This window comes from Pungitius pungitius, chromosome 15 (assembly GCF_949316345.1).
Source record: "Pungitius pungitius chromosome 15, fPunPun2.1, whole genome shotgun sequence".
Classification (NCBI taxonomy): Eukaryota; Metazoa; Chordata; class Actinopteri; order Perciformes; family Gasterosteidae; genus Pungitius; species Pungitius pungitius.
In genome coordinates this window covers 6,505,733-6,525,473 of record NC_084914.1, presented here as the reverse complement: position 1 = coordinate 6,525,473, position 19,741 = coordinate 6,505,733, and the positions used below count along the sequence as shown (strand labels likewise).

The following is a 19,741-nucleotide window of genomic DNA, read 5'->3' as shown; positions in this document are numbered from 1 at the left end:
CGAATCCCTTGTCACTATCAAATATTCATATGGTTTAGAACGTGTTTTGTGGTCTCCGTATTTGTCAATCTCCCCCCCCCCCCCCCGCTGCATGATGAACCTCTGTCGCTTCAGGCGGTGAGGACCGGTCTTAGCACCGCTAATGTTATTGTAATATTCTAATGTGGAAAGTAGTAATCATTAAAGTTTCTGGCTCACTAAACCCTTTTTCTGGCTCTGACCGTTTCCATCGCTTATGATCACGTAAGGATGCCCGAAGATTCACGACAATAAAGCGCTTGGAAACAGACATCCTTGATTGGATTAAACTCCAACTATTTATCTGACTCTGTTTTCCATCGTTTGATTACCTCTTCATTTTTGAACACATTTTATAAGCTTGAAAATCCACTCAAGGCCAGAATGAGACTTGTTTTGTTTGACTTGGTTGCTTTAAACATTTGCTGTATTTGCAGCTTTCTCTGACTGCAGAATCAACAGTATGTTTTCTTTTCATTGTAAACAGTTTTGATAGAACTTGGAGCTCAGCATGAAATGCTAAGGAAACCCTTTGGTGGCCAAACACAGGATGTAGGTGTCATCGTCGTAAAACTGAAATAGAAATTGGTTTGGATGGTGAGCTTTAAGGATTTTGAAAGCTGCTAGCCATTTCAAGGACAATTTTCATTTGCTTAATTGGAAATGCAATCATGACACCTCATAAAATCTGTCCTGAGGCAGCATGAAAACATTTGAGTGGGTTCTGGTGTTTGTGTAGCTCTCTTGGCAACAGTTGTCAGCCTCTGTTAAGCTTCCTGTTTGAACAAAGTTCCTCGTATTTAGTTAAAGGTGAGCAGACTAATCAAATAACGAATATTAACAAAAGCTTTGTTTACTCGCGTCAATATAACGACGGGGCAAACTATGTCAGTCAATGCAGTCAATTAATGAAAAACCCACACTGTGTCTACCAGACCCGGGGTAAATATTATCATTATTTGCTGTGTTTGGAGTGAGAATAATTCCAAAAATTCAAAAAGGTAGAATGTCTATGATCAACGTAACTCATCAACGTAACTTAATTTAATTAAATCTAGAAAATTAAAGGTAGTTTCATAGCCTCTCACTCTATTTTTAATTAGGGGGGATAAAACCAGTGTATTGTTCACAACACGTTCTTTTGAACTCTCTCTTCTAAAAAGGAAAACCCACACTCTCCCACGGCTTTTTTGTTTGAACGGAATTTCACTCCCCTTTTAAAGCGGCAAGCCTGATTTAATTAAAGTGGGTGGTACTCCATATAAAAGCTGAAGAATTCAACACGTATTAAAACAGCAGCTGATTAATGGAAAAAGAATCCCGATTCCCATGTGAACAGATGCGTGTTCTGCGAAAGATGTAATTTCTGCAATGATGTCCACTCTCGTGAGTTTGTTCGTCACTTCCAGTTCACATGAACACAGATCGGGGGAATTAACGCTCAGGGACAACCGCTGCAAGCTTTTTAAAGATTGAACCATTGAATTGTTTTTTTGTTTTGTTGTAACAATTGGACAGACTTGAAAGTTCGGCAGAGACGGAGCCAAAGCCAAAATAAAAGTCGAGCCAGCACAGCTATTCGTCGGCCTCATCTAAGACTCGTTTCTTGTCCTCTGCCCCTTTTTTCCCCAATTATTTGGTCGCTCTCCCGTCGTTCCAATATTGTTCCAAATCGCTGTTTTCGTGGTTTCCTCTCGTTTTGTCTCCAGTGTGATCGGCGCAGACCCGGGCAACGGCATCCGAGTGTTCATCCCCGACATCGGCATGTTCGTGGCCGGGTTGGCCACCTGGCTGCTGTGCCGCAGTCTGGTCCAGAAGAGGCCGCCCGAGGACATGGCCCAGGACAACGCCGACTTTGAAGCCGAGGAACAAGTGGGTTGCATTTATGGGGACAGAAAAACAACAAAAAGAAACAAACAAAAGGATGTCGGACCTTTCCATCCACACACTTGATTTGATTTATTTGTTTATTTAATAGTCTTATGAAAAAGTCTTTAATAAAGGGAGGCCTCTGTTTAGTTTATATTTTCAATTCATCTTTGCATTATTTTTCAACTCATTTGCAGTCAGCAGTCCAAAACAGAAGATATTAACTTTATAATTTTATAAATCAGACAAAAAGCAGAACATCCTCACATTTAGTATTAAATGGTATTTTTCCCCTCACAAAATAAAAGCTTTTGGATATAGTAATGTGCTCTTAGAATAGGCGGGTAACATTTGAAAGTAAAATGTTCTCACTTTTGCTGTGTGCAGTAACATTAAACCAAATAACTTAAATTAATAACATTGAATCACAAATAAGGCAAACTAAAGACACACCTCTTCAAACTGTACCTTGACTAAAAACACTAACAAATTGTAGCACTTTTGGCAAATTGTACTTTTAATGGTCCTTATCTATAGCAAGTTGAACAATGAAATTGAACTTTGTTGTTTCTTGTTCTTTTGAGTTTGTATCCTTATGGTTGAAGTGCACTTATTGTAAGTCGCTTCGGATAAAAGCGTCAGCTAAATGACATTTAATGTAAAAATATCACCCGAGCAGACCTTCATGTCCATAAAACGGATCAAAAGAAGAACAAAAGAAATGAAATTTGTCAGGACAAGTCATTTATTTCCATCAGTGAGCCATTTCAGCTATAAACGTTATCACATTAAAGAAAAGGCTCCGTACCACCTGCTGCTATCTTTGTCTAAAGCCTTGTGTGTTCTCCATAAAATGTTTAGCTTTTTTCACACGTTGCCAATCATGTCTCAAGCAGCCAAACAGACCACACGTGTGTAGAAACGCTCAACTGCAGTTTAGTTGTGGGCTGTAAACGGCAGGCGCTACCTGCGGAGAAAGCGTTTTCAACAACACGGAGAGCTCCGACCGACAAGCTGCACCATTAATCATTTTAAACTGGGATGTGATGTGTCACTAATCCCCGCCCCCCCCCCTCCCAAAGGAAGAAGAGGAGAAGCTGAGCCTCGACGACGACGTCCACCTGGGGGAGGACTTTGAAGCGGGATACGAGGCCGAGGAGGATGAAGAATACGAGGAGGAGGAAGACGAGGAAGAAGAGGAGGAGGAGGAGGAAGAGGAAGAAGAGGCAAAGGAGAGCACCAAGATGAAGGTCCTACGGATTGTGGCAGAGTTTGCGTCCAAAGTGAAGGAGATAATCGGGAACTTGATCACGACGGCAGGGAAGGTGGTGGTCACCATCTTGTTGGGGATGACGGGTGAGTCGCTTTGAATCCTGCGTGATGTGTCTTCATCTTAAAAAACAAAATAACAAAGGAATACATTTAGACAAATTACAAAATACATCTGTCTGCTTACAATAAACCTTTTTGGAGTTTTGTTTTTTGTAATTATTGGAGTTTTGTTTTTTGTAATTAATGGAATAAAGGATGCAAAACCAGCCCGTTAAAAATGTGGAAAATCTGTGTTTAAGGGTTTAGGAAAGAAAGCGGTAACCATTTGTCACATTATATAATTCACCTCCAATAACTGTGTTGTGGTTTATTCACAACTCATCCTATTTGGATAAGTAAGTGAGAACTTTGTATTCCTTCCCTCGTGTTTTCAGGTGTCATGCTGCCGTCGTTGACTTCGGCTGTCTACTTCTTCCTCTTCCTGTTCCTGTGCACCTGGTGGTCCCTTTGCCGGACCTTCGACACACTCCTCTTCAGCTGCATGTGTGTCCTGATGGCCATCTTCAGTGCGGGACACCTGATTGTCCTCTACCTCTACCAGTTCCAGTTCTTCCAGGAGTCCATACCACCAGACGATTATTACATCAGGTGATACACATGCACGTTATCTCACATAAAATCGTGAATACATTTTCTGCCATTGTCAAGGTTTGGATTCAAACACGTATTAATTACATTTTTTTTTACCAATTCAAACCTGATATCCTTTCTTGCTGCTGAAAGGAATGCAATACAAACTTTACATGTCATTTAGCTGATGCTTTTATCCAAAGCGACTTACAATAAGTGCATTTCAACCATAAGGATACAAACCCAGAAGAACAAGAAAGTGCAATTTCAACAAATAAGCCATTTTACAACTTGCTAAAGATAACAAATACTTTTGATACAGCAGTGAATGATGGTTCAAGCTTTAGAAAATGCACTTTTATTAGATCTCATGTCTCATGTGATGAATTGTTGAAATAGTATTTCAACCCTACAATGCCGCACACATGCCGCTCGGCTCCTTAAAGTAACACAACGCAATGACAGCGCTCGGCAGCAACGGCTCCTTTGGCTCCACATTATTTATTGCAGCCGAGGCAAGTTTGTTTAAATGATGATAAATATTTATTATCGGTACAAACAAGAAGGAAAAGGCAAACCCAGCTGGAGGGAATGTCAATCAAACTCCATCGCACAACACACCAATCGCAGAAGCGGCATTTTCCGGGCTCTTCAGTTCAAGCGGTGTTGTTTTAATATGCACGAGAGGGGAAACAATCGGCTCTCTGTGGCCTCGGCGGTGCAACGATGTGGTTTGAGTAAAACCACATCGTTGCACTTCTTGCCAACATAAGTTAGACACATTTGCGGTGAATACAAAGTGTGCAGCAGAAAAGTACTGTAAGTCACTAAACGTGTTTGACTGAGAACCTGGAATGCAAAGAATGCCGGTTACTAAAATAACACACTACAAGACGACCACCTTAGATGTATGAGATAATTGTTTGAAACAATACATTCCTTTTTTGTCCTGATTTATCCTTTTTTTAAATTTTTACCATAAAAGTCAAAAGAGACAAAATTATGCCATCATTTCACATAAAACTAAGATTTAAATCTAATTAAATCTATTATAAAAGTGGACATTGCTTGTATCCAGTCCTCATTTGGGTCTAAATATCCGTTGAAATTGACAATTATAATCAACTATCATATATTTTTAAGTTGTAATCATGTAAAACATGCTCCATCTCACATTATTATAACATGTATTACCGAAAGCCATTTTCACTTCTTTTTGAAAGAAAGTTAAAGGCAATATGGAGCCAAAGTCTCGTCTTTTCTGGTCTCTCACCTGCCCCATTGAAACTTACTTTGGAAAAACCATATAGTGTATAGGTTTTTTCATTTTTTCCAGGACTTACTTGAAGAGAATATAAAAACCAGTATGTGTGATAATCATCATCTCCAACCGCCTGTCTCACTCATGTTATCTCAGTGCACTCGGTGTATCAGGCTTTTCATTGATCTCATGGTTCCTCATTTGTGCTGCCGTGTGTCAGGGCCGAGGCTATTTACAGCGATGTATCGAGGAAGCGGCCTCGTGTTCTCACCATCCGTCTTTGGCTTCAGAAGCCAGAAAAAGTGTAGTTACAGTGCTGTATTGATGAACATCTTGTTGGAAAAGTCATCAATAGTCTTTTTAAACCATTAATGCTCTATTAACTAAGGAGTAAATCAGTCGCTTTCCAGTCTTGAGGCCAAAACTGCTTGAAGGGCTCTACAAATTATTAAAATGACAGTTGTAAAAATAACACATGCATGTTTCTCCAAAAGCACATTTTTTTTCGGATGAATCAGAAGTTCCAAAAAGGACCAATAACTTAATTTAATTCATCAGTAAATATCTGAGACCTGTCATCATTTTTTTTTTTAAATCATTTTTTTAAGCTCTTTATTCAATATTTGAATCCGCGGTCAGATTTTTCTTGGATCGCTCTTCCTATGAACAGGCCAAAGACTTCATCATGTGTCGTTGTGCATTCGTGTTGACTTTCCACAACGATGAGGTATTTCTGTCCGCCGCTAAGTAGACACTGAGGCCCCCCCCCCCCCCCGAAGTGATGATAACGCGCGCCTCTTCGATCCGGCTTGTTACCTTGCACAACCTCACGCCGTCTGAGGGAAACTTACAGACGTGAATCCGTTGCTGCTCCCATTGGACAAAAGGCCACCTCGGGCGCTCGCCCTAATTGTGCCTGTTGACAGTTGACTCGGCCTTGCCGTCGGCCCCCGTGTCGAGTGAGGCTGTTGAGAGGCCTGGCTTCCACTCCACTTCCTGCCTTCCCTCCTTTACAATGGAAGTCCCCAGTCATGTGACTGGCGGGATTTCCCCCGCAGCTGCCACAAGAAACCTTTCAGGAAGTGGGATGAGGTCAGAGGGGGGGGTGTCTTTGCCCTTCCACATGGCAGACACTCGGGAGACATCTAAATCCACGCGGTTGTCACCGGAATGCGTCAGTGCACTTCCTGAGGAGCTTTTCTTTTGTTCTGCTCAGTGGACGAGGAGTTCCTTTCAAGTTGCAAAAAGATTTTTTAGTATCGCTGCATTTTTCAGATTCCAAGTTGAGTACGTGAAAGGAAATGGTCTTTGCAGGAATGTCGTCGAACAGTTTCAGCAGTGTTTTCTCTTCTTTACCCCTTTAAATCGTCCTGACGCTCCTCAGATAAGGTCCCCGGCCTCCAGGTTGAAGAGCCTCTGATGTTTTATCCCGGCCATCCAGCACGGACGGCATGACTCTGCACTTCTTCCAGTCTTTTCTTACGTTTGCATCACTTCAACCATCCTGGCTTTGTTTCTTACATCGATAATTAGTTTTATTAGTCAATTAAACAACACACTTATCTCAATAGGAACCGTCCAATCTGCTGATTGAGTTTTCATGCATTGGCTTCTTTTTGGTTATTAACGAAAGTCAACAAACACAACAAAAACAATCTATTCTCAATAGTTCTCGAATTTAATTATAAACTTGCCTAGGACAAATTAATGGAAGAAAGATTTGTATCTTTTGGTCAGGAACAAAGTCTAAAGCATCTTCATAAGCTATGTTGGGGAGTTAGTGCTGTGGGAGCTGCAACTTTTTTAAACAGTTTTTTCTGCTCATTGTCAATTCATTGCCAACTGTTAAAACATAATGTAATGTTTTGTTTTATCAAAACCAACAGTCCCCTCAAATACACAAATTGTTATAATATAAGAACGTTAAACAAACCAACAATTGGGATTTATACAAGAACAATTAATACAAAAACAAAATGTGTCAACCAGCTTATCTTCCTGGATTTCTTCAAGTCAGTTGTTGTCCATGTCCTCATCCATTTGTCTGTCTCTGTCTGTCTCCGCAGTATATTTGGCATCTCCCCCATTGTTCAGAGCAACTGCTCCTACACATGGAAGCTCATTGTGCACCCGGGGCGTAAGTGGAACCACTTTGTCAATCCCATCGTCCTGCTGCTGCTCTACTACACTCTGGCCACGCTCATCCGCCTGTGGCTGCAGGAACCCATCGACCAGCTCACGGTGAGGACACAATGCGCAGGAGCAATGCCAGCCCAGGACAGTAGATCTTTTTGCTTCACAGCTTTTAATAGGTTTTGTGTCCCGTAAAGGCTCAATATAAATTCACCGTAAAACAAAACAAAAAAATATTTAACATATTTAACATTGTCTTAGTATGCGTTCAGTTTTCACAATCACTGCTGTATGTTAAAGTCAGCTGATTGCACCCAGTTCACACCTCCCTCTGGCTATTGTTCATTGATCGGAGAGATGAAACATAACAATGAAGTGACCAGAGAATCAAATACAAGACACCCGTTTAACAAAGTTAAAGAGTAAATAACATAAAATAATCTATCACAGCTGAAGTAAATAAAGAGTTACAGTATCTGAGGGTGGATTCGATGAGATTCTGATAAAGCTGAAATGGACCCTGAAACCGTTTTACTGAACTATTGTTTGTGATGTTAAACATGAAAGTGTACAAATGCAGGCAGTAGGCGTGTGTCAAAGATGTCTCCCAGTCGAATTCAACAAACGCAACACCTCCATGCGGCTTCTCAGTAAATTCCAGACAGTGAACTGAAATAGAAGCAGATTGAATTAAACGAGGTAGCCGGGTGACCTCGTGATCACAGAAGATGTATTGATGGAAGATTCCAGGTCCATCGATCTTTGGTTGGATCTGTCCGCTGGAGCTCAGGTGTCATCTGAGACGCGGGTGGTCTAATTCTGACAAAGCGTGAGGGGAGGATGCGTCTTGGTACCATGTTCCAGTGCCCTGGAGGGGTAAATGTAACTGTTAAAAATAACAACTCGGGTGCCAATGGTCCGAATGTGAGGACTTATGAAGCCAAAAATGCTTTGTGTTTGGCAGTTGTGCAAATATTTACAAAATATGAAACATGCTGGTATATTAATCATTTTTTAGTCACTCCTGAATTCTACACGGTCCTGTAATGGAGTTATAGATTAGTGTTTTTATAGAGGGGTCAATACCACCCTGTGAACCTGCAGGCCCGTATGAATTATTGATCTCTCCACCGAAGGGTGATGCGTGTGTAAGTGTATGTGTGTGTGTGTGTGTGTGTGTGTTTTCACCCACTCTTACACAACGGATGGACAACGCTAATAATAAGACATGATCACGACATAAATCCCCAGCTTTGTTCGATAGTGGAGGTGGCGGATTATGAAAAATCTGGAACCTCTGTTACCGTTTCTCAATACCGTTAATGCTCAAGTTGAAGTTCAATGTGTTTGATCAGCAGCAGTTTGACGATGCAGTAAAAACTGTGAAGACTTCTTCACATCTTAGTTGAAGTATCTAAGGGCATGAGATGCAAGGAAGCAATACGTGACTCCAGACGTTTTGATTGTGATGTCTGGATTTCATGTTTTTTATAACTTGTATTATCTAAAGAACACGATGTGCCCATTAGAACTAAACACACAACTAGAACCAAGTTAAGAGCCCGAAAATAAAAACTGGAATTCTTCTTCAGTCGCAACTTGCAGTTGCATTAAGGATTTTTACAACGGAAATCTGGATTTCACTGAACACTTAAAGGGCACTCGGGGGGACACAGCCCTTTGCCCAGGCTAAGCCCCTGGTCACAATGACCAGGGGCTTATTTTTGTCACAATGTTAACAAAAGTAAACCACACCATGTGTATCCGGGATTGTAATGGATGAAATTGGTTCTTCTTGCCTAGATGATAGTGTTTATTGTGAATAAATCATGTTGAATAATACATACATTTCCTCTCTAAAAAGTCACCCACCTACTCCTTAGATCTGCCACTCCTACACTGTAAATAACGTCTCAAACATGAGGTGAATAGAACAGATTCTTTACTGAGTCGTGTCTGTTGCAGGACAGCAACCTGACCCCAAAGCGGTGAAGATGCATCTCGTGCAAACTGTCTATCTTTGTTATTTCAGGACGACCAGGACGGCGATATCTGCGAGGAGGAAGATCTGGATGGAAACACAGCGAATAACTCTGCCAACAGGAAGAGGCAGCTGTGGTGGGAATCCCGCCAAGGCACTGATGAGAAAAACGTACGTCATGGTTGACACACACACGCACGCACGACCAACCAAGTATTGATTATTGGACGGGTCACCAAATACTCATCCTTTGGCTAGGATACCATTGTACAAGAAATGCACGCAATCCCGATATTGCCTATAAACTAATTACTGATTCATTCAGCTTAGCTGTAATAAGATGGAGTTCAACGTAAAAAAAATCTTTAATGTTTCAGTTCAATGAAACATGAAATCTACTTTATTAAACTGTAGACTCCAACTGTAATATATTACGTCTTGTTTCACCCGAGCTTTCTCCGTCTTAATGGACTCGTCGCTGGAAAGATTTCAGCAGAAAACGCACACACACATTCTGACCTTGTTCCCACATCAAGGTCCGTAGTCTGTCTCCACCGGGCACCTCCTGAGGTTTGAAAGCTTTTAGGGTGTGCAGACACCGATGAGCGATGGGCTCGATTTACAGAGTAGTGCTGCTCGACTTTGTTCCTGTTTATCAGCGACTATAAAGAACAAGGAGGCCTTTGACTTCAGCAGCTCATCGATAACGCTCCTTTCCTCGTATGCTCTTTTCTCCTCCTAGCTCCTCTCCATCCAGGATGGCTTCAGCACTACTGAGGTGAGGGGCTGCTCTGGATGTGTCTTAAATCTGTGCATCTTACACCTCCCCCCCCCCCCCCCCTCCCTGCTTTGACCCTGAGTCCTGCTCCGGGGAAATAAATCACTGCAAAGTGCTCTTCACACTGCGGCCCTGGTAGAGCTGAGATTTCCTCACGGTTAATGTTAAGCTCTTTTTTTTGTGTCATTTGTGATTACAATCCACAGGCTGCACCCACCTCAAACGGGACGTCCTTTGACTTTGTCACCACTGATAATGGACCAGTGTGTCTGGACTTGTATTCAACCCCTCAGTATAAAATGGGTCAGCCCAGGGACGTACCAGGTAAGCTGTCCACTGCCTTCGCTTTCTGTCTCAATGTCCTTAGAACGATCACACTGAATGACACAAATACGAACAACAACATATGTTTACACTTAAACCAGTCCACAACGTGCCAAGAATGTGTCACGCTTTTTTGTCACGGGCCACTTTTTTGAAAGCGTACACCTGTGGATTTTCGGGATTGAGACGTCTTTCAGACTGCGATACTTATGTTTAGAAATATCTTCTAAAACAAGGTTGATAAAACCAACCTTTTTGTCTACAGGTTTCTCCAAAGCGCACAAGGTTTAATTATGCCAAAGAGTACTCTTAACTCTGTGATTTGTGTTTCTGTGTCCGACCAGAGAAGAAGCCAGAGTGTGTGTATGAGGTGTGTTTTCCCCCGGAGGATTCGGCGTTCGAGAAAGGAGAGGAGAAGCCCGAGGAAGGAAAGCGCGGGATGAAGAAGAGAGGAGTCGGTGCAATAGTCAAAACCTTCCACTTCGTCATGAAACAGAGCTACATCTGTGCTCTCATAGCCATGATGGTGAGTAATGCATCCCGCTGATGGTGCACCCTGGAAGCCAAAGAAACTGGCTTATGCGGCATTTTTGTTGTGCATATGGATGTCTGAAGGGGAATCATCCAAAACCACAAATCTGTAACGTACCATATACAAACAGTTGCAAAAACAACTCTCTTTAAGTGGTGTTTTAATTTCCAAAAAATGAAATCCCTTAAGTACTGATTTTTCAGCATGTGTTTTTTATTTAAAGTTTAATTTGACAAAGAAATAAGACTTTCTTGGTGTGAGGAAGGATGTAACTAAAAAACATTTGTCTTTTTACTTGAGACACTTTTAAATTCATAGAAGCTTGTAGAGGACGTACACGTTCAGAAACATTACATTTAGCTTTTAATCAATTAATCATTTCTTTATGAAGCTCCATGTAAATAACATGTAAATATAGTAGTTATTAAAGGAACCAAAGGAGGAGTACAGACAAGTTTCTGAGACTCATTTTAGTTATTTATTTATTTGGTGAGATGTGTCCACCTAGAAGTTGCAGTTTAACAGCTGCCTTCACTCAAAGCATGATGGGAGTTGTAGTGCTATATTACATGCAAATGTAGAGAGTTTGCAACAAACCCAATAATATTTTAAATCAAGTGCAGGAATTCCACTTGTATTTGCACAATTTGGTAGTACTACTTGGCTCTTTCGGTTAGGAAATGCTAGAATAAATGTCCCATCCAGCGATGTCATGCAGTGCCTCTGTAAATAATCTTCATCAAAAGCAGAGTTTCAGCATTAGTCAGCATTAATATGCTCTGTGATTTGTTCTCTTCAGGCTTGGAGCATCACGTACGTCAGCTGGCTGACGTTTGTCTTCCTCATCTGGTCGTGCACGCTGTGGATGGTGAGGGACCGGAGGCGTTACGCCATGCTTTCCTCCCCCTTCATGGTGGCGTACGGCAACCTGCTGATAGTTCTGCAGTACATCTGGAGTTTTGAGATCATGGATTATTCCAAAGTCCTTGGGTTCTTTGTCGAGAAGAAGAACCTTTTCCATTCACTTTCATCTAAGGTTTGAGCGTTGAACACAGAGCGTTAACATCGCAATGTATTTTTGTCCTCTATAAATCAATGCAATCATTAAAACTGATCATCAAATTGAACCTGTAATCTATACTTTGTGAAAGGATTTCTGATGTATTCTATATGCAGCCAAATGAATATATATATATATAAATACTGTCAAACTTTTTCTCTGTCATAGTCAATTATCTTATTATTTTTGAATGTCTCCAAGACTTTACTATGTCTAGAATAATATATTATACGGCAGTTGATAAACCTTTTATCCATTGTGTGCAGGTCCTTTGTCTGCTGAGCTTCTGGCTGCTGCTGAGACAAACGCTTACAGAGAGGCAGGAAAAACAAAAGGATGACAGCTCTGGTCTCTCAGATGTTTATGTGGAGGATCAGAAGAAGAAAGGTATCCCTGGGCTCTTATTTTATTTAGATTATGGTAGAAATAACGTCTCCATCATATCGTTCCTAAATGAACAGTTTAGTCACTTGTTGGCATCGTGGGTCAAATAATCCTATTTTAAAAATATTACCCTTCATTTTTACTCTGTTAGCTTTTTCATTGCATAAGTATGTGAAGGTAATGAGTGCAGAGTTTTCTGAATCCCTGCTGTGTTCTATAGAGGAAGAGGACTCTGAGGAGGGAGGGGAGCAGGACATAATGCAGGTTCTGGGTAACATGGTCATGGCTCTATTGGTGAAATACTGGATCTACATCTGTGGCGGCATGTTCTTCTTTGTCAGCTTCGAGGGAACAATCGTCATGTACAAGATCATCTACATGATGATGTTCCTCTCCTGTGTGGCGCTCTACCAGGTAACAAAACACCTGTGATGATGAGTGCCTTGTGCACATACTTTACATAGCCGCATAATAACAATTTGAAGTTCCACTTATTCTTATCTCCAATTTTTTTTAAATGTTTCTTATTCAAGCAAGTGATTGAAGACACACACACAATGATCAATATATTGCTGCTATAAAGTGTCAAATCTATGCAGATCTAACAATGGACAGTTCCTATTTATTAACAACTCAGAGATACATATTTCAGAGAGACATATTTTTTTATCTAGATTTAGACATTTACATTAACACTGATTTGAATTGCCCATCCAACGTACTATGCAGATTTCCAATTGATAATTCCGGTAAATATGGGGCTGTATCATCTGCATACATAACTGCTTTTGACTGATGGCAAACAAGAGAAAGGTCTTGGAAAAGAAATAAAGTAAATGCTAATGGTCACATTGAAATCCATTATAAAATGCATATTCCTTTTTAGAAAAATAACTGTTACCATAGCAAACACCGTTCTTTGATGAATTTTATGTTTATGTTGGAGACTTTGCAACCCCTCAAATGCAATCATCACGATTATTCTTATCTAGGTGCACTATGAGTGGTGGCGAAGGATCCTGAAGTACTTCTGGATGTCGGTGGTGATGTACACCATGCTGGTCCTCATCCTGGTTTACACCTACCAGTTTGATAGCAATACCTTTTGGACTAAAACGTTAAACATGGAAAAAGAAAGGTGAGTTTCTCTGAATCACCTGCAGTTTGAATTACCGGTTGGCTACAGACACACTGAAAGGCAAGAGAACAGTGCTGGTGATCCATTTTCGGATCTAAACTGTTTGTTTACTGGGGTCTACGACATCCGAGAATTCATAGTACTACACGTAGAGACTTGTTGTTGCCATACTCATTTTGGCCACAAGGGGCTGAGGTAACCAATGTGCTGAATAAGACTGAGCACTCACACTTTCTTCCATTTGATTGTTGATTTCCCAATCCTGTATGAAAACAAGGACTATAATATTGTTCGTACGGTAGTTATTTAACATGAGCTATAATGTACTTTATTCAGTATTAATAAGCCATAGGAGAAAACGTTAATGCTTTTTGTCTCATTAACAAAATGGCGTAGCAGTGAACTTCAACCTCTTGTGGATGAATCAAGTATTACAACAACAAACTCTTAGCCTCTCATTTTTTTAACCTGTTTTCAATTATGGGGTAAAAAGTACCTTTGAGAAATTATCCTGCAAATAAAATTCCTACTGTCAAAAACACAGGATGAGAAAATGAGTTAGATCAGTCTTATAAAATGGATCACCAGAATTCCTTTTATTTCTGACCTGCCTTCGAGGACTGAAGAGAGTTTCTCCGACACAAAAAAGTTGTCAAGACTCTCCCCTGTAGATTAATGTAAATGTTTAATGTTCGACTTGAAGAACATCTAGCAAGTTTAACAATTTGTGTTACATCATGTCCAACTTGATGAACAATGATTGTGCAACAATGACAGAATAGCATTTAATTATTTAAAAATATATTTTATTGACAATTTTCTGTTTACAAGTTGCTCTAAAAAAAAGATTTGGGCTAAAGTCTCATGTTTCTCCCTCTATGCAGCTTGGAGGATCTCGGCCTGAAGAGGTTTACCGTTCCCATGCTGTTCACCAGGATTTTCATTCCCACGTCTTTCCTGCTGGTGTGTATTCTCCACCTGCATTACTTCCACGACCGCTTCCTCCAGCTCACCGATCTCCAGGCTGTGGTGGCCAAAGAAGAGAGCACTATCTACAGGTGAGACAAGTTCTGTTTATTTTCTTTACTTCTAACCATAATTGATGGGTTAACGTTTTATTTTCTATCTTAATTTTGTAGGCTGATGAAGCTGATTTATAAACTGTGAATTTTGAGATAGCACTATCAAATATAAATGCACTGCGTCAGCGAGCAAGTAATTAACTGCAAAATTAAATAAACAAGAACAGAATTATCTGGCAACATAAGAGGGCAAATTTAACTCACCAAGAATTTTTATTTTTAAAGCAAATAAAAATATAACTTATTTTGTCTTTAAGTAACCACAGATATCTTAAAACGAGTGTCAAGGGTAAAAACAAGTACATTTATCTGAATACAAAGAAAACCTTGAAAGAAAACGAGATGTACTTGATCTACTCCGCTAAAATAAGATGCGTTATATTCAATAATACCTCAGAATCCTCCTTTAGAAATCATGCTGACAATATATTCATGGTAACGGACCGCTTTTCATCTCATTCTGTTCTGGACAATCAACCTTAGCCCATCCATTGTAACCACTGTTCTCGTCACACATCTGTCGTTGTGTTCTCCGTGTTACAACATTCGGATTCCCACAGTCTGCGTGGTGGTGGTGTGTGTTTGACTTGGCGCCGTTGTTTTCTGTGGATTTTCCACTGTCTTTGCCGCTGCTCGCTTAGCTCGTCTCTGCTTCTCTCTGTGACCTGCTGCCATCTCTCCTCTGCCACCCTTTCCACACAGCCACGCTAAAGTCAATGGTCGTGTCTATGTGATCATGAATAGGTGGGTATCTGCTCGCTTTCTGTGGCATCCATCGCCATCCCACTTCACCTCTGAGCCTCCACCTCCTCTTCCTGTCTCAATACGTCAGTTTTCTCCCACGCCAACTTGTCCGTGATGCCTTTTTTTTTGCCGATGATGATATATTGTTGATCTTCTGAAACGTCTTACTCCTGGAATTAGACTGACATGAATGGTATTTGTTTTATTATTTTGCTTGTGGCCTTCTATTTTTGGGGTTCACTCTTGTATTTCTGGATCTTTAACACCCTCCAAACCCAGTCCCCCCCCACATAAAGTCCTTGGACCTCTCTTCCACATCTCTTCCAATGGAGTTTCACAGACTCAAACAAGCATGTTTAAAGGACTGTTCTTCCCTCTCAATATCTTGCCACACCCATTTCTCTGCACTGAATCTAAGAAAAGTACGACCCCCCCCTACCCCCCCGAACCCTCAAAAGCTCGCTTCCCCCCAAACCACAGAAGCTGTTTAAAAGCGTTTTGATAAAACTAGGTGGACATTTTCATGTGATTCCCAGTGTCAGCCTCCCTTTGTGACTTTCTCTCTGTTCATCTTGACTTCTGTGTAACTTTATTGTTCTGAGCAGCATCAAGCAAAAAATTCCCACTCAACAGAGCAAGTAAGTGTGACCGCTGGATAACGAAATGCTTGCCTTGATATGCGGCCGGTTCATGCAAGCCAAACCTGACCTTTGACCTTTTCCCCATTGCCTGAGAAGAATTTTAAGGGTTAATGCCTCCTTTAAGATGCTAGCGTTGCTCTGCTGCAAGACAAAAATATTCCTGAAACACTATATTAAAAAAACAAAACAGCAAATGGTTTTGCAGAATGTATGAGGAATGTGCACTGCTTACTGGTCGGTTTCATGCCTGATGAAATGCTGCTCTGTTGTTCGTTTAATGGATATGTTTGGTGGTTCCCATCTCACCATTTGCATCAGAGCCCTATGAAAATCACCTGGAGTCATGTGTATGAATGTGTTGTATTTATATCCTTATGCCGACAGAATGCATCAAACGTAAATTACACACATAATATACATAAAGTGCAAACACAGGGTGGATTATTTCCCCCTAGATAGATTTCTTTAAAATGCTATGAACATTGAGACCAGATTCTGACAACTTGCATACATTAAAGTTAAGGAAAGAGTAACATTTTTGCATATTTTAACGAAACATGAGTATGTCACATCATTTATATGTAAAATCTTCTCTCTCAAAACGAAAGTTTCGAAAAGCGTGCGTGTGAGTCCGCAGGCACGAGTCTGTAATAACTCGTGTGCACGTCTTCAGGCTCGTGCACCAGGACGGCAGCCTGGCAGACCTCACCATGCTCAGTGGCAACTCCGCGGAGGCCACGCCGTCCGGAGAGGAACGGCAGCCGCCGGGGGAGCAGGGGGAGTGGGGGAAGGAGGAGAAGGCGGAGAAGGCGAAGGGGCGGGCCCTGGTGGTAACGATCAATGACACCGGCGGGACGGCCGAGAAGCCCAGAAGTGTCTCCGACCCGCGGCAGTCCAGCACGGAGGAGAGCCAGGCCTGCAGCGCGGGGACGGAGCCGGAGCCGAGCACCGAGCAGAGCTCAGGTCCACAAAAGGCCCACGAGACACCGATCGGCCCACGTTTGGTCCCTTTCACCCATTACATGGTCCTGCTGAAGCCAACCAAAGCAGCGCTATTCGCATATTTACGCATCCAGCCGCACTGGTCTTAAATTAAAAATGTTGCTTTTATACGCAGAAAATCAAATTGGTGATAAAACACAACACCGCAGGGCCTCTCAGTTTATAATGAGCTTTCTTATCCAAACAATGGTGCCTCTATAAAGATTTTGTGAAAACATGCACCCACCAAACTGTGACTCAAGGTTTTATATCCTATGTGAGAATATAAAACCAAATATGAAGTTGCCATTCTCAGGTAATTAAAGCAACACAATTTCTGAATGGGCCTGTTAATGCAGATGTTAGGCGTGTTTTCATAAATGTTGACATACTGCATGTCTGGAAAAGATTACATTAAGTCATTTTACAGTTTCAGACTACCTTTAAAAGTTTACCCCCTACAACTAGACAGGATAATCGCAGAGGCAAACAAAACAAGTGATATCTATAAATTGGCGTTCAAACAGGACATGGTGCTGTCATTTAGATATGAAACATTTTCCATTTGCACCTCTTTGGTGCTGCTGTTTTTCAATTTTTTCAATTGCTTTATCTCTGCTTCTTCAGATCTGAAGAATAAATGGCACCTGGTGGTGGACCGTCTAACGGTGCTCTTCCTCAAGTTCCTGGAGTACTTCCACAAACTGCAGCTGTTCATCTGGTGGTTACTGGAGATCCACATCATCAAGATCGTGTCCTGCTACATTGTCCTGGTCTCTGTTAAAGAGGTATGAAAGTTTGGGGCGGCAACTCGGATCAATATCTGCAGCAACAACAACAACAGGGAACCCGATCCATCATGCTCATGGGTTTGATTGACTGATTTGACTGCTCAGCTTCTCTGTTAAATACTGTCAAAACTTCCTGGCCATTGATTTGTTTGTAAGTTTAATCAGGTTACGATCTTCTAAAACTAAGTACACTCAATATACGTAGTTCTGAGCATCATTCAATTTAAAATCACAAGTTACTTCCGTTAAATGGGTTACATTTTTATTGCTCTACACTCCTACACAGGAACAGGGTAGCTTGATTATAGTTAGGGGTTATTAGGGAAACTGTAATAGCTGTTTCCTGCCATCGAGGCTCTTTGAGTTGGAGAGATTTAATCGGAATAAGCTGCAGAGGCTGTTAGATTCTTATTAAAAGTTTTAGAAATATGTCAGTGTTTTGTAACAAACAATAATAGGAGTAATATGTGTTGTTATAGACTCAATAAAAATAAAAAGAGAACATCAGTGGAAAAAAAGATGAATGTGGGCTGTTATTCCTTTTGTCTTCATCGGCTATCTTGTCTCCTGTGCAGGTGTCTCTGTTCAACTACGTGTTCCTGGCATCCTGGGCCTTTGCACTGCCTTACAGCCAATATCGTCCCCTTGCCTCCAGTGTTTGCACCGTCTGGACGTGTGTTATCATCGTGTGTAAAATGTTGTACCAGCTGAAGTCTATAGACCCCCCTTCCTACTCGAAGAACTGCTCGATGGTGAATATAGCTAAACGTTATCTACCCTTTGTCTCGCTAACAAGACATGTTTAATACATCCATACTGTTCTGTTCTCTTTTCAACAGCCAGCCAACTACTCACAGACGCAGGTCACTGAGATGGAGGAGTCTCTGCTGTATAAAGGACCAGTGGATCCAGCCAACTGGGTCGGCCTGCAGAAGTCTGCAGACCTGCTGGGATACCTCAGGGTGAGCAGGGGGAACTTTTGCAGCATATACACATCATGTCGTCACAGCAAGGGAAGAACAATTCATGCAACCATTATCATTTCAATCATTTCAGTAATGGAATTTGTTGGAAAATTCTGGGCAAAAGGCAAAAACTTGATCTTGATTCCGTCGCGCCTGGATAGCTTAGCAGAGAGTACTTTTACCACAAATACTGGAAATGGGGCGAAACAGCTGGTTGGGCTACAAAAACTAGTATTGATCAACGGATCCAAAAATGTTTAGCACCTTACTGATCATTTGTGAATTCAACGCAGCGTTTCATCAAAACATATCGATAGTAAGATAATGAGCTCCACTATTAACTTTAGTTAAAGTAGATTTAAACTCACGTTTCAGTTGCAAAGTGTAGAAAATCTAAAAAATGACAATCACCCCAAATAAAAAAATGTATCCTCTTTTTTTCTAAAGAATGACCAATCTGTTATAAAATAGAATAAATACTAGAAAAATATCCTCCCCCTCTGCAGAACAACCTGATGATGCTGGCTCTGTTAGCATTCGAGGTGACCATTTATCGGCATCAGGAATACTTCAGACTGAGGAACAAGCTCTCGCCTCCAGCTGCCAGCATCATCTTCCACGACATCACGCGGCAGCACCTGGACACCGGCATCGTCAGCTTCATTAAATACTTCGTCAACTACTTCTTCTACAAGTTTGGACTTGAGGTCGAGACGAGGGGGGAAAAAAGACTTTCCCGACACGTATGATTTTTACCTCCTCGCGTCACTTCACCGGCCTGTGTTCCTCCTTCCTCCTCGCAGACGTGCCTGCTGCTGGTGGTCAACGTCATCGGGCAGCGCATGGACTTCTTCGCCATGCTTCACGCCTTCGCCCTGATCGCAGTCATGTACCGACGCAGGAGGAAAGCCATCGCTGAGATCTGGCCAAAGTACTGCTGCTTCCTGGCCTGCATGCTGACCGTCCAGTACTTGATCTGCATCGGGATCCCGCCGGCGGCCTGCAGAGGTTCGCGAGAACCAACTTGTCGATTCTGGACTCGCTGCTGTGATTTCAAACAACGAGCGATAAACTGTTGTCATTACTGATTCATCTGCAAATTATTTCTATAGTCAATTGTGTTCTCATCTGGTGTATGTATTTGCAGCTCGTTCATA

At 41.5% G+C, this 19,741-nt stretch overlaps 1 protein-coding gene across 1 annotated transcript in view; it reads left to right on the top strand.

Annotated features, from left to right (window-relative positions):
- Positions 1 to 19,741, top strand: part of LOC119209860 (piezo-type mechanosensitive ion channel component 2) — a 54,795-nt gene that overhangs the window by 14,170 nt on the left and 20,884 nt on the right. Inside the window, exons 5-23 of the mRNA XM_037459473.2 lie at positions 1,728 to 1,890; positions 2,970 to 3,243; positions 3,594 to 3,807; positions 7,117 to 7,291; positions 9,216 to 9,335; positions 9,907 to 9,942; positions 10,149 to 10,266; positions 10,611 to 10,792; positions 11,598 to 11,834; positions 12,125 to 12,245; positions 12,463 to 12,656; positions 13,235 to 13,380; positions 14,265 to 14,438; positions 16,521 to 16,810; positions 17,456 to 17,616; positions 18,195 to 18,371; positions 18,459 to 18,581; positions 19,091 to 19,291; positions 19,388 to 19,592. Of these exons, the coding sequence (XP_037315370.2) occupies positions 1,728 to 1,890; positions 2,970 to 3,243; positions 3,594 to 3,807; positions 7,117 to 7,291; positions 9,216 to 9,335; positions 9,907 to 9,942; positions 10,149 to 10,266; positions 10,611 to 10,792; positions 11,598 to 11,834; positions 12,125 to 12,245; positions 12,463 to 12,656; positions 13,235 to 13,380; positions 14,265 to 14,438; positions 16,521 to 16,810; positions 17,456 to 17,616; positions 18,195 to 18,371; positions 18,459 to 18,581; positions 19,091 to 19,291; positions 19,388 to 19,592 (3,311 nt within the window). The remainder of the gene's footprint in view (positions 1 to 1,727; positions 1,891 to 2,969; positions 3,244 to 3,593; positions 3,808 to 7,116; positions 7,292 to 9,215; positions 9,336 to 9,906; positions 9,943 to 10,148; positions 10,267 to 10,610; positions 10,793 to 11,597; positions 11,835 to 12,124; positions 12,246 to 12,462; positions 12,657 to 13,234; positions 13,381 to 14,264; positions 14,439 to 16,520; positions 16,811 to 17,455; positions 17,617 to 18,194; positions 18,372 to 18,458; positions 18,582 to 19,090; positions 19,292 to 19,387; positions 19,593 to 19,741) is intronic.